Source organism: Tachysurus vachellii, chromosome 16, assembly GCF_030014155.1.
Source record: "Tachysurus vachellii isolate PV-2020 chromosome 16, HZAU_Pvac_v1, whole genome shotgun sequence".
NCBI classification, from domain to species: Eukaryota; Metazoa; Chordata; class Actinopteri; order Siluriformes; family Bagridae; genus Tachysurus; species Tachysurus vachellii.
Window position 1 is genome coordinate 4,163,069 of NC_083475.1, and position 17,492 is coordinate 4,180,560.

The 17,492-nt window shown below is 37.1% G+C and overlaps 1 protein-coding gene across 1 annotated transcript in view; it reads right to left on the bottom strand.

Moving 5' to 3' along the window:
• The window catches only part of LOC132859447 (tripartite motif-containing protein 29-like), a 25,199-nt gene extending 11,448 nt beyond the window's left edge, over nucleotides 1-13,751 (bottom strand). The window contains exons 1-5 of the mRNA XM_060890193.1: nucleotides 13,723-13,751; nucleotides 8,003-8,107; nucleotides 7,641-7,857; nucleotides 7,283-7,516; nucleotides 7,024-7,186 (exon numbers count right to left, since the gene is read on the bottom strand). Of these exons, the coding sequence (XP_060746176.1) occupies nucleotides 7,024-7,186; nucleotides 7,283-7,516; nucleotides 7,641-7,857; nucleotides 8,003-8,107; nucleotides 13,723-13,751 (748 nt within the window). The remainder of the gene's footprint in view (nucleotides 1-7,023; nucleotides 7,187-7,282; nucleotides 7,517-7,640; nucleotides 7,858-8,002; nucleotides 8,108-13,722) is intronic.
• Nucleotides 13,752-17,492: the final 3,741 nt, after the last annotated feature.

Here is a 17,492-nt window from a genome sequence, read left to right on the forward strand (position 1 = left end):
CTAATAATAATAAGAAAACTAACGATAACAATAGGTGTCTACGCCCCTTCGGGGCTTGACCCCTAATTAATTATTTGTTAAAATCTCTTAGTATAAATACTTTAAATATGCTGATAAAAAATATTTAAAAAGAATTTGTATTTTGTTTGTAAGTTTGATTAAGTTATCTGTAATGTGATGATGCTTGCTGGGTGTTCGTGTGCTCAACTTGTTTGGCATAGGAAAACACCATAAAGCATCCATGCTCTGTCTGTCATCTCCATTGACTTTTCTCTGTCTCATGTGTGTACGGTGTGCAACGATCTTCATCAAGAGTAATATTTCCCCTTTGTGGCCCTCACGGTGAAGTAGCCATTTTGTTTGGCTTCCATTAAACCCCACCTACATACAGGCCTGCAACTGAGAACCTCTAATTAAGTTTTCATTTACTTTTGCAGGTTTTATTATTTATTTTCTGGCCATTTATTGATTAAGAAGTGTGTCAGGACTCAGCCCGGACTTTTGGCCATGTGACTTTGTTTACGTTCCTCGTCACGTGTCTGCCCCACCTTCGTCTGCCCCTCCCTGTCTCCACACCTGTTCCTAATCGTGTCTCATTGTCTTCTGTATTTAACTGTGCGTCGTTGCCTTGTGCAGCGCGGAATCAACTGTTGTCTTTGTCTGGTCTAGTCTGTGTTATGTTTCATGTTTTATGGTTTTTGTTATTAAACCCTGTTTATTTTCCTATCCTGCGCTTGGGTCCCTTTTATCCTGCGTTCTTGACAAAGTGGGATGTGTTACTAATACATTTCTTTTGAAACTGACCTTTGAGTTTGAACAGTAAACTGGACAATAATTTGCACAACATCATATATACATCACATACTGTTCGTATCATTTATGTTGTGTTGTGTGTGTATATTTATAATATTGCATTTCACACTTCTTAGTACCTGTCAGTTTAATATATTCAATTGTCAGTAGAACCCATACTCAATGTAAATCAGAGATAAGATGACTAGATTAAGTTTAAGATTTTCAGTAAAATGAAAAAGAGCTCAGATTAGTCACCCCATAATAGCCACTAACGCTAGGGGCGCTACACACTAAAATCTAAGTATATATGATATAACCTCATTTGAGTATATGGCATTTAAGGTGTTTGGTCCAACATCACTCCTTATAATACTAATCTATTAACCACCTTAATGAACTGCTTGGACGACATATTCACCTGTAAAACCACTTGATGACTTCATGTAGACATTAATTCTGCTAAAAATCCAAGGAATTTCTGTCAATACTGGAAAACTTTAACTTATGTGTAACCCAGGGTTACTATAAATAGAGATAAGTAGAGCTAGGGGGGGTTTAAAGGAATAAATTAATAATTAATAAAAAATCATTTTTGTTATATAGAACATTCGAATGGAGTTTTTTTTTTAACTTATTGATGTGAATATGAGAATGGTGATGTTTTTCCTTTCTTTCTTTTTATTTCATGTTGTAAGAACGCAATGTTTCTTTAAATTAATAGTCGAGGGTTCAACAAATCAGTGTTTTAACGTGGATTCGACAACAACACTAAACAGATACCAGCTTGTGTCCTTTGATGGCGAGACACCCAGAGAATTACTACAACAAGGACAAAGTGAGTTGACAAACTTTTTTCTCCTCAAGACACATTTCTTTACTTATTTTTTGGTCAACAGGACTTTAGGTGAACATTCAGCTAACCTCACTGCACTGGGTCACTTTCTGTAGGAACTGATATTGGAAAAGTGAAGTGACTTTAATCATCTCAGAACTGTTTATACATTTAATCAGTTACAGACTGCCTTCATTTGGACTTATGCTCTGTATAATTAGGGGTCAAGCCCCGAAGGGGCATAGACCCCTATTGTTATCGTTAGTTTTCTTATTAGGGTTCAAGCGCGAAGCGCGGAACCCTATTGTATTCGTTCTGATTTTTATTATTAGGGTTCAAGCGCGAAGCCATTAAAAATGGCTGTTTTTAGTGATTTTTCCGTTATAGCGCCAACAAGTGGCCAATCGCCACGGTTTTTGAACTGTGACCACAGTTTGACCTCTTTCACATGTGTCCCAAGTTTGGTGTTGATACCTCATTTAGTTCTTGAGTTATTGACATTTTAGTAAAACTGGTTCGCAGTTTGCCAGTGAAAGTCTGACCAGTGAAAGAGTAGATATGCGATCTGGACTTCACATCATAAAAGGAGACCAGACCCTCCTCATAGTCCACAAACACCCCCACAACCTCCACCTTCTCTCTCAGTCTGAGGGAGACATAGGGACCTTCACAAGCATCATACTGATTCTCATTCCTCAGTAACACAGTCCAGAATCCATTCTGAGGAGTCAGTGTAATCTTCCCCTTCCTGTTAATGTTCTCTCTCGCGACTCCTAATGTCCAGCCAGTTTTCCCTCTGACCTGCACCTCATAATAAAATCTCCCTGAGGAGAAACCCTGCTTTTCAGGAATACACAGACACACTCACACACACACACACACGCACACACACACACTTTATTGTCAAGTATGTTTTCACATACGAGGAACACACACACACACTGACACACACATTGACACACATACACACACAGACACACACACTCACACACTCACACTCACACACACACTCACACACACTCTCACACACACACAGACACACAGACATGCACACAAACACACAGAGACACACACACACACACTCACACACACACACACACACACACGGGCTCAAGCCGATCAGATGCGCTCAGAACATGTCGCTGATGAAACATACCAAGTTTCCACACTCGTACACTCACATACTCACACACATATTCACATACACACACATTTACACACACACACACACACACACACACACACACACACACAGACACACACACAGACACACACACACATGCACACTCACACAGACACACTCACACACACACTTTATTGCAAAGTATGTTTTCACATACGAGGAACACACACACACACACATTTACACACACACACACACACTCATTCACACTCACAGAGTCACAGAACATGAGAGAAAAACATTTGAGGTAAAAAATGTGTCTCTAGTGATAAATATCTGGTAGGTTTTACATTTAGAAATAAAACATGGGACTCAAGTGATTGAGAGAAACTGTGTGTTTTTATAGTCGTTTTAAACTGTATGATTATAAATCTTTCAGCCTTCTTTGTCCAGCAAAACAACAACATTCCCCTCTGATAGACAAAGAGTTTTATACTCATCACTTTTCCACATACACGGTGTAACAAATCATTCAGAATCATTCATTATTTCCACACAATGTTTTACTAACATCTAGAATCTTTCATTTCTACAAGTGAAGCTGAATTCAATCCAATCATAAAGCTGAACAGTGAAGGGGAAAGAACAGGGATTTACTCCAAGTTGTGGAATTTGGACTCAAACCTTTGGGGGTTTATTTAATGTCAGGACACAAAACAGTTATTTTGAAAATCTGAATTATAAAATATGAATCTCTGAACATCTAAAAAATGTAAATTAAATGTTAAATCTAAATTTTAACTCCTGCACATGGATTCACATAACTTCTCATTACATAAGAGCATTTTGATATGGAAAGTAAAATTAAAAGTATCTAGTGTAACGTTTACTTCCAGTTAGCTGTCATCAACCATAATGTCTCTGCACTAGAGCTTCTACCAGTTACTTTATAAAAAAATAATTTCTCCTGTGTTTATGTGACTCATACTATTTAAGGTTTTACAAATCATCACGTTTAATAAATAGATTTGGTGTGAATGAATTTGCTTCCAGACATTTTTTACATTAAAATAAATTAATTGAAATAAAATTAGATACCAGCGATACCGGGGTCAAGCCGATCAGATGCGCTCAGAACATGTCGCTGATGAACCATACCAAGTTTCGTAGCGATATGGCATTGCATTGGTAAAATACCGAACTTAACGTGAAAATTCAAAATGTGTGTGTGTAAGTGTGTGTAGGTGTGAGTGTTTGTGTAAGTGTGTGTGTAAGTGTGAGAGTGTGTGAGTGAGTGAATGTGTGTGTGTAAGTGTGAGTGTGTGTAAGTGTGTGTGTGTGTGTGTAAGTGTGTGTGAGTGAGTGTGTAACTGTGAGTGTGTGTATGTGAGTGTGCGAGTGTGAGTAAGTGTGCGAGTGTGAATGAGTGTGTGTGTGTGTGTGTAAATGTGTGTGTGTGTGTTCCTCGTATGTGAAAACATACTTTGCAATAAAGTGTGTGTGTGAGTGTGTCTGTGTGAGTGTGCATATGTGTGTGTGTCTGTGTCTGTGTGTGTGTGTGTGTGTGTGTGTGTGTGTGTGTGTGTGTGTGTGTAAATGTGTGTGTATGTGAATATGTGTGTGAGTATGTGAGTGTACGAGTGTGGAAACTTGGTATGTTTCATCAGCGACATGTTCTGAGCGCATCTGATCGGCTTGACCCCGTGTGTGTGTGTGTGTGTGTGTGTGTGAGTGTGTGTGTGTGTGAGTGTGTCTCTCTGTGTGTTTGTGTGCATGTCTGTGTGTCTGTGTGTGTGTGTGAGTGTGTGTGTGAGTGTGAGTGTGTGAGTGTGTGTGTCTGTGTGTGTATGTGTGTCAATGTGTGTGTCAGTGTGTGTGTGTGTTCCTCGTATGTGAAAACATACTTGACAATAAAGTGTGTGTGTGTGCGTGTGTGTGTGTGTGTGTGTGTGTGTGTGAGTGTGTGTGTGTGTGAGTGTGTCTGTGTGAGTGTGTCTGTGTGAGTGTGTGTGTGTGTGTGTGAGAGAGAGTGTGTGTGCGAGTGTGTGTGTGTGTGTGTGTGTAAATGTGTGTGTATGTGAGTGTGTGTGTGAGTATGTGAGTGTGCGAGTGTGTGTGTAAATGTGTGTGTAAGTGTGTGTGTTCCTCGTCTGTGTGAGTGTGTGTGTCTGTGTGAGTGTGAGTGTCTGTGTGTGTCTGTGTGAGTGTCTGTGTGTGTGTGTGAGAGGGTGTGTGTGTGTGTGAATGTGATTGTAACAATTGTAAATTGTTAATTTGTTTTGGGATTTGTTAATGTGTTTTCGGATTTGTTAATGTGTTTTCGGATTTGTTAATGTGTTTTGGGATTTGTTAATTTGTTTTCGGATTTGTTAATGTGTTTTCGGATTTGTTCATTTGTTTTGCACTTCCCGGCCACCGTACAGGGTCCTTACAGGGCCCCAAAACGTTCGGACTGTGAGGAGCCAGTTTTACTAAAATGTCAATAACTCAAGAACTAAATGAGGTATCAACACCAAACTTGGGACACATGTGAAAGAGGTCAAACTGTGGTCACAGTTCAAAAACCGTGGCGATTGGCCACTTGTTGGCGCTATAACGGAAAAATCACTAAAAACAGCCATTTTTAATGGCTTCGCGCTTGAACCCTAATAATAAAAATCAGAACGAATACAATAGGGTTCCGCGCTTCGCGCTTGAACCCTAATAAGAAAACTAACGATAACAATAGGGGTCTATGCCCCTTCGGGGCTTGACCCCTAATTATACAGAGCATAAGTCCAAATGAAGGCAGTCTGTAACTGATTAAAACATATAGAGGTCCAGAGGTTAAAACTCCAGAGGTGCTGCTTCTTCTTATAGTGAGATTTGAACATTTTACTATGTATATGATGAAGACAGAGGAGAATCTACACCCCTGGTTTCTGCCCCTGGGACACCAGTGGATTTTCCTAGAGTCTGTACTTCTGAACTTACTGTAGCTTGTTCAAATACATAATGCCTTGTTTCTGTGTTTTGTGAGAATAAAATGATCCATATGAATTCAGTGAAATGTTGATGAGCTTGACATGTATTGTGTTACCTGATAGGATACTGAATAATCACATTTTAAATGTTTCCTCTCAAGTTTGTTAGTTATTTGTTTGTTTTGTAGAGTTTTACACTAAAAGGTAGACGTCTGGGTAAATGATGAAGATTGAAGAAATCATAACTCACACCACCATAAGCAGATATACTCATTCACACACACACACACACACACACACACACACACACACATTTCCAAACTCTCTCTCTCTCTCTGTCATTAGTGAGAACATATGGAGATTTTCCTGATTCTGATGAGAAATATAAAATATTTTCCTTTTGAATCTTTACTTTAGTGATATATTTGTGTTTGTGATTTTTATCACTCAGGAAAGACAGAAAGAGACACAGAACATAAGAGAAACACATTTAAAGAAAAATCTTGATACAGATGGACAAAATAGTTCAGTAATTGTCTCTATACAGTAAACTGTGTCTGTAGTTTAGGTCTGAAAAACACAGGCCTGAATTTCTACATGTTTTCTTTAACTGGTACAAAAAATATTTTATCAAAGACACTTGTTTAGGGTGTCAGTTAGTGTTAGTGTAAAAAATATATTTTTGTAGAAAACATTCATGACTTTTATGTTCAAATTTATCTGTAAATGACAGAAACACTGTATGGTGTAAAAACTCTTTTCTAACTGCATGACTTTGAAACTCTCACCTTTTGGACAGCATAAAGATTACATTTACCACTGATAGTCAAAGAAATCCATCTTTTATCATGCAGTTCAAAAGGTATAAAATTAATCTCTGTACAAATATACATCTGTTCCTGCATTATTTTATTAGTGAAATGTAAGAAGATGATCAGTGTTTCTAAAGTAGAAAAGGGTTTAAGGGCTTTAGTGCATGACAGTAATAAGGAGCTATAGTGAGGAGGATAATGAGACACTTTAATACTCCTTTTATCTGGAGAGATCTACAGATGAAAATAAGTCTGCTGATGCAGTGGTGTAATGCTGATATGTACATTTTAATATGAGAGGAAATCAGAAAGCTCACTGTACCTGCATACTGCTGAATCCTCTTCAGTTCTGTGGAAACTAATTACAACAAAACATCACTGTCATTAGATTTCAGATCAGTTATTGGTATTTAATATTTAGATTTTGCAAAACATCTACTTTAGTCTATTATTAGAGACTTTTTTTTATCAAATCTAAAGTACAAAATAATTTCTCACCTGTTTTCTTTAACTTGTCATTGAGTGATTTAGTGAGTTTCACATTCAGAGACTGCTGAAGCTGAGACAGAGCTGTCCTCACAGTGTCCACACTCACATCAGTGTTAATGCTGATCTCAGTCCAGTTCTTGGTGTGTGGAGGGCTGCACATGGAGGAGTAAATCTACAGTAGAGCAGGAGAGAGGAGAAATCCCTCAGCATGGTTAGTGTTGTTCTGTGATGTTCTGCATTGTCAGTGAGCAGAGAGAGGAACACTGACCTGTAGGAGGTGGAGATGCTCCTCAGTGTGTGAGAGCCGCTCCAGCTCAGTGTCTCTCCTCTTTAGCACACTGATTTCCTGCTCCAGCTCTTTAATGAGTCCTTCAGCCTTCCTCTCTGCTGCTTTCTGCTTCTCCTCCATCATCTCCGGCAGCTCAGCCTGACTTCTCTCAATGGAGCGAATCAGAGCAATGAAGACTTCAACACTGTCTGCTTTCTCTTTCGCTGTGCTTCTCTAAAGGAGGAACACATTTTCACTTCCATCAGATAACACTGATAGTGAACTTTGTTCATTTCTACAAACAAGAATAAAACTACTGAATCTATCAGATATTAACTCATGTCATGTTTGTACACACTTTGCTTTGTTCTACTGAGTGTTTGATCTCTTTTATCTTCTTCAGTCGGTCCTGAACTCTCTCATGTTTCTGGCATATGTTGGCCTCCAGGTTCTCCACAGGGTTTATTAGTTTGTGTTTCTTAAGTTTTGGAACATGATAATGTGGCTCTAAATGAATTTTACAGAAACTCAGTCCACAATCCAGACAGGATTTTAGGGCCTTCAGCTTCTCTCCACTGCAGAGAACCTCAAAGAACCTCAGGTGCCTTCTTGAAGTTTTCTGCAACCTCTCTCAGTGTTGTATTAATCTTCAGTTTAGGTCTCTTGGTGAATTTCTTGTTACATAATGGACAGTGACAGTGTTGACTCTTGTCCCAGCACTGTGTAAGGCAGCTCTTACAGAGGTTGTGTCCACACGGAGTGGTGACTGGATCAGTGAACACATCCACACAGATCGGACACAGCAGCAGATCAGACAGGAGACTGCTGGAGTCATGAGAAACTAGAAAAGAAAATGTTACACATTGTTGATAAATGGTGTAAATAGACTGCATCTGTAGTTTAGGTGTGAAAATCACAGACCAGAATGTCTACAAGTTTTCCTAAACTGTGTAAAGGCACTTGTTGGGGGTGTCAGTTACTGTTAGTGTAAAAATGTTACTGTATTTTTGTAGAATAGATTTATGAATATTTCAGTGAAAAATGGTTGCCATCTGACATCATTGATTGAACATCAGCTCTGTTTGGATGATGAGAGGATGCAGAGTTTATTTAAACAGCATTGTCCTGCTAGTTGTGTGTGGGTGGTTGGGTGGGTGCTGGTGTGGTTAGTTGTGTGAGAGAGTGAGCTGTTTTTGGGAGGTGCTTTAAATCTCTCCCAGAAGTTTGTATTTACTGTTTAGTGATTGTACTTTGATTGAGTTTGTTTGATATTTTGTTATTCTTTCTGTTGTTGGAATTGACATCTCTGTAACAGGAAGTTTTTCTTTTGGTTGTAAGTTAATATTTGTTACAGTTTTTCATTCTTTATTTGTTCAGTTCTATTGTTAATTTGGAGAGGGGTTAGTAGGGAAGGGGTGCCATTTCTTTTGGATCTTGTTTTCTCCTGTTTATGTTAGTAATGGAGTTAGTGTATTGTGTTGTAATCTTTGTTTTTTATTTTCTTTTGTAGCTTATTTAGTTTCTCCCTAAATGAGTTAGATGGGTTCTGCTTATTGTTTTGTCCTGATCCCCCTCTTGAATTCTTCAAACCCTCCTGCACTTCATGTTTGGGAATAAATGAGCTTTGTTCATTTTGACTTGGTTGTATAGTGACATTCTTTTTTGTGACAGGATTGGGGTTGAGTTGTAAATGTAAAGTTGTAAAGTTGAGTTGGGAATGTAACGAAGTGTCACTGCCGAGCGCCAACAATAACACATTTTTACTCAACAAAGTGACACATTTTTCAGCCTGTAGTTTCATGTTAATGTTCATTTACAGATTCCTAGATTATTAATCTTTTATAAGTATTAGACTTTTAGACATCAATGTGTATTTAAAATGTTGTGTTCTACATTGTTTGGTGTTACGTTATACATTTTGAAGTTATTTAGTGTTGCAAGGTTTTGTTAAATGAAGTTTGTAATAATCATTATCAATATTCAAGATGAATATTACATATAACACATTATTGTGATGTAATATTTTACTATGAAAGCTGTCTGACCTTCTGTGCACGTGACTAGAAGTTCTTTGTGACTATAAATTGTTATTACCAGAGAGAAATTGTGTACAATATTATAGGGTTCAGGAGCTGGAGACGTGATGGTGAGACTCAGGCTCATAAACAACTTAGGAAGACCTTGGTAAGATCCTGATCAGTAGATGATCGAGCGTTGTGCATCTAGCCAATGATTGCTGATGTTTTCCTTTCTTCTGTTGTCTGCCTATAAATCATTCCTATATAACCTCAGTGTAATAAATGTTCTAGGCCCTTCCTCTCTCATGATACACGAGGAGCGCTGGGTCCTGCTGTGCAGCAGCACAAATACATTGTGAACCTTTTTACTCATGCTCGTTCTGAACAGTGTGCTATTTTTATTTTCTCAAAAACTTCCACAACAATAATCAGTCACAGATTTTGCTAAATATATTATTTGGTAACTATTTTACATCTTTCTTTAACAGTTTCTATGTATTTGTTATTATTTGTATATTTTATGTTTAGTTTCTACAGACATTTAACTCAGTTACATAGAGACTTTTTCATGATGCTTATTTTCAAGGTTTTGTTTTTTTTAGTCATCATTTAAATTTGAATCAATCACCCTAATTACCAACTCACCATAATTATATTCCCCGCTTCATATCTACAAGTACTGCATTATCAGAACTGTCAGTCATCACATTATCTGTGTATGTTACACACACTACTGCTGCTGCATATTGTTATTAGCACTACCGTGCACTTCTCCCACTTTATGTACATAACTGACCAGTCACATATTCTGTATTATATTTAATACTCATACTGTCTATATTGTATCACATTGTCTGCATTTTCTTGTAAAGTCTGTATTGTCCTGTCTTGTGTAGTATAATGTTATGTCTGTACTTTTGAGAGTCACAAACAGCTGGAACCAAGTTCCCTGTGTGTGTCAACACCCTTGGCCAATAAACCTGATTCTGATTCTGATTCATTTTTCTGCCTTTCAGTGTCAGTGAAATAAATTAATATCCACATATTAAAATAGCAAACTAAACATTTCACTTTTATATATCTATGCAAATAAATAAAAACTATAAAGAAAATAAATAAAACAATAATAAATAATATAATTCTAATGAGGTCTTATTTATTTTTTACATTTCATTAAATATTCTTTATTGAATTACATATTGAATTTATAACTAATAAAGTAATATAAATCCTCCATAGTTACAGGATCAGTGTAAATAAATGTCTTTCTAAGATGTTTGTGTATTATAACACAACTCATACTTGTTACATAAGGCAGTTAAGACAATTAAGCCATTCACTGAGATCATTTTTATAACAATATAGATTATAATAGTGACAGTACTTCATTAAAACATACAGAAAACTAATCATGCATAAACTGTATAACTTACATAATTCTGGTTCTTCCATGTTCCCCCTTTTTCTGCCTTCTGTTTGTGATGAAGATTCAGCCATTTACTTTCTCCTGTGTTTTTAACCTTTACAGTAAGAAATCAAATCATTCAGTCCACACATGTAACAGTATGAGGTTTTACCGATTAGTCTGTTTAACTCACTTATGTCTGTCTGCAGTGTTAAACCTAATCTACTGTCCTGCCCTGTGTAGTATAATGTTATGTTAAAGTTCCTTGTGTGTGTCAACACCCTTGGCCACTAAACCTGATTCTGATTCTGATTCGTTTTTCTGCCTTTCAGTGTCAGTGAAATAAATTAATATACAAATATTAAAATAGCAAACAAAACAAAACACTTTTATATATCTATGCAAATAAATACAAATTATAAAGAAATGTGAAAAATAATGCACAATACTTAAACAATTCCATTTGTGTTTATTAATCACTCTTTAAATATTTTAAACAGAGCATTTCAATTCATATCAACATCAAATTTAACATCCAGAATTACAACTTAGCAAAACAGTTAGCAATTTTTCTGAAGAAAAATTAACATGTCTGCTTTCTCTGGGAGAAGACAAGACCTTTCCTGGCTTATTGTATCTCCAGCTGTGGAGAAAGTCCCTCTGAGAGGGTTTAAGTAAAGTTGGCTCCATATTCACAGATTCGAATTTCCCGAGTCAATAGCTCCTGACCTAAACACTCTTATTACACAAATAACGCCTCTTTTTATTGTAGTAATGTAGAGAGGCAGCTACAACACAGCTACAACCCAAGTTTCCTCAATATCAGCTTTCCTCCGCGTTGGACAAAATACATAAGTCTCTATGAGTGAACACCTAAGAGACAGATTCCAAGAGACCGTCAGCAAAGTGCAAAACCCGAAAAGCGAAAACAAAAAACAGTCAATAACTTTACTGTAATACACTGTACTGTCACCAAACTCAAATCACACATCACTGATGTACTGAGTGTTGTACTACAACACTTATTTGGGATAAATGTGTTTTTGTTTATTTTTTATGATTTTTCATAATATTAAAAAATCAATAACTTTACTGTAATACACTGTACTGTCACCAAATTTAGATCACACATCACTGATGTCCTGATAGTTGTACTACAACATTTATTTTTGGAAAATGTGTTTTTGGGTTTTTTTTTATGATGGGGTAGATTTGCTTCCTTGTTGTAGCTTTGGAAATGAATCCACACTTTAGACTTTTTTTTTTAGACATGTTTAACACAAAGTGTACCTCAGCACAGCAGCGCGAGTGACTGATTTCTGTGGTAAACTGCGTTAATTTGGTTGCGTGACTGTAAAACAATTAACATTCATGAGGTAAGACATGGCTATTTAAAGTGACCGCTCCCAGCGCTTTGCCCGTCATCGCATCGGAACCGCGTTTGGAACCGAAACTAAAAAATTCCGCGCGGTTCCGGTTCCTGTTAAAAAACAGAAGCGGTTCTGAATAAGAACCGGTTCTCGGTTCCCAACCCTATTCCTAATACAAACCAAGCCTTACGTACTTAAGTAAAGTTGGCCGCATATTCACAGATTGGAGTTTCCCGAGTCAATAACTCCTGAGCTACAACACTTACTTGGGGGAAATGTGTTTTTGTATCATTTTTATGATTTTTTTTATATATGAAAATAATTTCCCCCAAAAGTAAAACACATTTTCCCCAAATAAGTGTTGTAGTATAACTATCAGGACATCAGTGATGTGTGAGCTGGTGACAGTACAGTGTATTACAGTGAAGTTAGTGACTGTTTTTATAGTATTCGCTTTTGGGGTTTTGCACTTTGCAGACGGTCCCTTGAAATCTGTCTCTTAGTCGTCTGCACATAGAGACTTGTGTATTTTGTCCACCGCAGATTTTGAATATTTTGAGGAGAATTGTGTTGTAGCTGCCTCTCTATGTTACTACGATAGAAAAGTTATTTGTGTACTAACAGTGTTTATCTGAGGAGTTATTGGCTCGGGAAACTCCAATCTGTGAATATGTGGCCAACTTTACTTAAGTGCCTTACGTGCTGTATCTGTTTCACAATAAAAGCATTACCCTAGCAAAACAACAGGGTGCTTTTATTGTGAAGACATCATAGGACATTCAATGTGCTTACCACATGGAGACGTCTTATGTCGGTGACGATTCTCAGTCATCCAGGTCTTATCATGTTTACCTTGGACTGTTAGCTATTCAGGTAGACTGCTTTTCCGAACAGTGCATCGCACACAGCCAGGCTGCAAAACTCGATTACAGTAAAACGAGTGCTATGTTTGTGTGAACAGGCAAATACGTTTAACCTCTGGCATTTTACGTAACGTCACCTCACCGATGGTAAAGAGGTGAAATGTAAGTTGTAATTAATTGATTTCTATTCACCAGAGACAGAGCACTTGAAATAATGTAAACATTTGTCAACTTCAGAAAAAGTATCCACATACATTAACTCTCTCCTTTGTGTCTCCACCTGAGAGTGTGTGTGTGTGTGGCTGACGGAGGAACCCCCACCCTCTGGCAAACACAGGTCGAGACAGAGTAGTATAAGCACTGGCCTTAAACAGTACCACGGGTAACCCCCGAAAAATGTTACCGTATGAAATACTAATATAATACACGTAGCACAAGTACATGACCTGACAGCATTGTTCAGTTTTACCAGGAGTGGTGCTGGTTACTTTTAAGCAAACTAAAAAAATACAGGTTCAAATGGAAAATCAAAAAATTTGGATCAATTCAGCGTAGAAACAAACTTTAAAAGAATGACAAAGCTGTTTCACTTTTTTCAGTGTACTCTAACCTGCTGTGACACACTGCTCTGACCAAAAAGATATTACACCTGAAGTCATTTATACTGACGTACGTGTCCCTCAGTGACACTTGTTTTCGGATTGCGTAGAAAACCTTCCACACTATTATTACCTAACCGGGTTAGTATTGAAAACACAAGATTAGCTATCAGAGTTGGTCTTACCTTGAACGCAGGTGTCCTTCCAAGTCCATCGGTCCTCTTCAAGTTCTTCTACCTAATCTATTGTTTGTATCTGGCACTCTTTCTTCCCTTCCTGATCCTGTCTTTTTCCTCACTACCCTTGGACTCGGCCACAGATACTTTCCTCTCTTCTCTTTCCTCAACTATGGACTTCCTCTGCCCTATGTTCACTAAACCCAAGAAAACTTCTTGTTCTGCTCCTTGGCTTTCAACAATCGAAGAGAGCTAAGATTATTAGAGAGAAAGTGGAAGAAATCACAACTTGATGCAGATCTTGATTCTTACCGAACACTTCTTGCCAGGTTCTCCTCAGATGTGACCTCTGCCAAGATTTCCTTCTACAAGGAAAAACTTGAAGCTTCCTCACATGACCCTCGGAAATTCCACAACATCATCTCTTCTCTGCTCAACCCCCCGGCTCCACCTTCTTCATCCTCCCTGACTGCAGAAGACTTTGCTTCCTTCTACCAGGAGAAGATTGAGGAAATCTGCCGGACCTTCACTTCAGCCCCGACTGCACTTATATCTAAGAGTATGGATTCCCCTACACCTTTGTTGTCGCATTTCTCAACTGTAGCAGCAGAAGAGATTTTACAACTCATCCAGTCTTGCAATCCTACCACCTGCCCATTGGATCCACTCCCTTCCACTATGCTCCAGACCATCTCGCAAGACCTTCTACCCTTCATTTCCACTATCGTCAATAGATCCATAGCATCTGGTCAGGTACCAACTACTTTCAAGATAGCAAGGGTTATTCCCATCCCAAAGAAACCCGCTCTGGATCCATCAGACATCAGTAACTACAGACCGGTATCACTTCTCTCATTTCTTTCAAAAATTCTTGAGCGCATTGTCTATAATCAACTGTCTGTCTATCTCTCACAGAACAACCTCCAAGACCCCAACCAGTCTGGCTTTAAAGCAGCTCATTCCACAGAGACAGCCCTTTTGGATGTCTCTGAGAAACTACATGCTGCTAGATCAGCCAAACTGTCATCTGTCCTTATCCTCCTTGACCTTTCAGCAGCATTTGACTCTCCACTGGCATCCCACAGGGCTCAGTACTTGGTCCTCTTCTTTTCTCCCTGTATACTCACTCTCTTGGGGAAGTTATTTCCTCACGTGGGTTCTCTTACCACTGCTATGCTGATGATACACAACTTATCTTCTCTTTCCCACCCTCAGATGCCACAGCTTCTGACTGGATCTCAGCATGTCTGGCAGAAATTTCATCATGGATGACTGCTCATCAGTTAAAGCTCAATCCTAGCAAAACTGAACTGCTTTTCATCCCAGGTGACTCATCCCCAGGTCATGACCTTGCTATATCCTTACACAATGATCTGATCTAAGCACTTATGTACGTCGCTCTGGATAAGGGCGTCTGCCAAATGCTGTAAATGTAAATGTAAATGTAAAAGTATCTTTAGATGAAGGAGTCAGACTTCGACCTTCTTGTGTTTTCAGGATCCTCACAATGAGAGGCCTTGTTTTTATTAAAAGCAGTGTAATACAGATAAATGTGTGTAATACATGTAAAGTAAAATTACAAATAAAATCTGCTTCAAATAATCAAACAATTCTAGTGTGCTGTAAGTAGAAGAAATTAAAATAACAAACCAAGAAACAGTCTCCAAGTGTCAAAAAATAAAAACAAAACCAAAAGTTATTGGTCACACACACGTACATACAGGGTACGACATGCAGTGACATGCTTTTTACAACTGTCCGGTATATAAGCATTAAAAAAAAGGAATACAATTTAGGATTAAAAAAAAAAAAAAAAAAAAAAGGAGATAGATAAATAAAAAAATATAAACTTTATAAAAAACTATGTAAAATATGAAAATATAAGTGAAAAATAATGTATATACATAAATATACATATATAAATATAATTAGTTCTTCAGGTTTTTTGCCGCTGCTGATTGTGTGTTTTTATGCCGACTGTGTATTTTTTATACTGCTGACACAAAACCTTGTGATTTCACATCAAGCTTTCAATGTTACTCTCTATCTTGGCATCTAAAACATGCTACTGAACATTACATCATTTCTTGAGCATACAAACGATTACGTAAGTTCGTATAAAAGGTAAAGAAAACTTATCGTTCTATAAAATGAAAAAGAAAACTTATAACAATTCAATAATCTTCTTTCAGCAAGATGATGGGTCTTTATCCAACTGTCTAGGTACAGTGTCTGTTCCTCCTGTTGTTGAATCAGTATATTAATATATCAAATTGAATTAATATATCGAAGCGTATTGCAGACTTGCCTAGTGAAACTGTTTAAATCCACAACATTCTACCATCTAACAAGACAATTTCACATTGTACCCTGTATTCTTATTTTAGCCTCTTCTTAGGAAAGAAGACTGATGTGAGATTAGAATGAAAGAAAGCTGAGTCTCAGCTCATTTCAGCTCATTCCCACTTGATCTTTCTTTTAATAAACTAAAACATATTTTCAATAACTATTCTAATTACATTTTCTTATTTTATATATTATCTAAGGAGTGTATATTCTAAATGAATAATTCATGACTGTTCTTTACGAGGTTCCAATTTTTTAAAAGTGAAATCTTTTAAATGATGCAAAAATGTATAAAATTTGAGCATCTTTTTAAAATAGTTAATAGGTTTGGGGAATTACTCAATGTTCTATTGGCTATTGTTACTAAAGGAAATTAAGCTATATTAGTTACCGCGACACAAAATAATCAGAAACTGTTTTATTTGGACCAGCTTTATGGGTTTTTTATGACTGAGGAACGACACACTTTAAATGTGTTCAATTGAGGAAAAGCTGCACAAAATACCAACCATCGACTAATCTGAATCTTTAATGTTTGAAGCCTCTTTGATGGCTGTTCATATTTATATATGGTTATTTATATATATGGTTATCTATTTATATATGGCTATTTATTCATTTTTATTTTTTTCTCTTTTTTTTTGTATTTTAGTTGCTACCTAAAATTCTATCTAAAATAAAGTGTCAAATCCATTATTGCTTTTGTATAATGTTCCACTACAGAATGAAATGTCACCGTCTGGTTCTCATGACACTAAACGCTGTCAAAGACGGTGTTACGTCCCCAGCAAGTCTAGGGTTGGGGGAACGAGTAAGACCAAAACTCAATATCGAAAACAAGTTCTTTTATTTTCCAAATATGGGAGGATTTCAAGGCTTCAAGAGGGGGCAAGGCCAAAATAAGAAACATAAACCCTCTAACTGTTAGAAAGAAACTAACTAAACTACCAAAGAAAACAAAACAATATTTACAATACTAAACTAACTTCCTAACTAGCTCAAACAAGAGAAAACAACATGTGAAAGAAAATGGCACCCACCTCTCTACAAATCCCTTCCCAAAGAATTAACAACAACTTAATAGGTCAAGAAATAACAAAAGTATGTACAAAACAGTTAACTTACAACAAAATAAATCAATGCTTTTAGGGTTGAGGAAAACACACACACACACACACAGACACACACACACACACACACACTCATAAATGCCCCATTACTTGAAAATAAAAGAAATGATACTTAATATAACCCTAGCTGGGTTACACTAATGTTTCAGCAGAACAAAGTGATTCAATAAAGGGTTTTAGCAGCACAAAGTGATTCAAATTAAAAAGATACCAAGGGAAATGGAGTCTTAAATTAAAGAACATTAAATATATGCATTAGAAATATTAATAAATAAATAATTAAAGACAAATATATAGATTTAG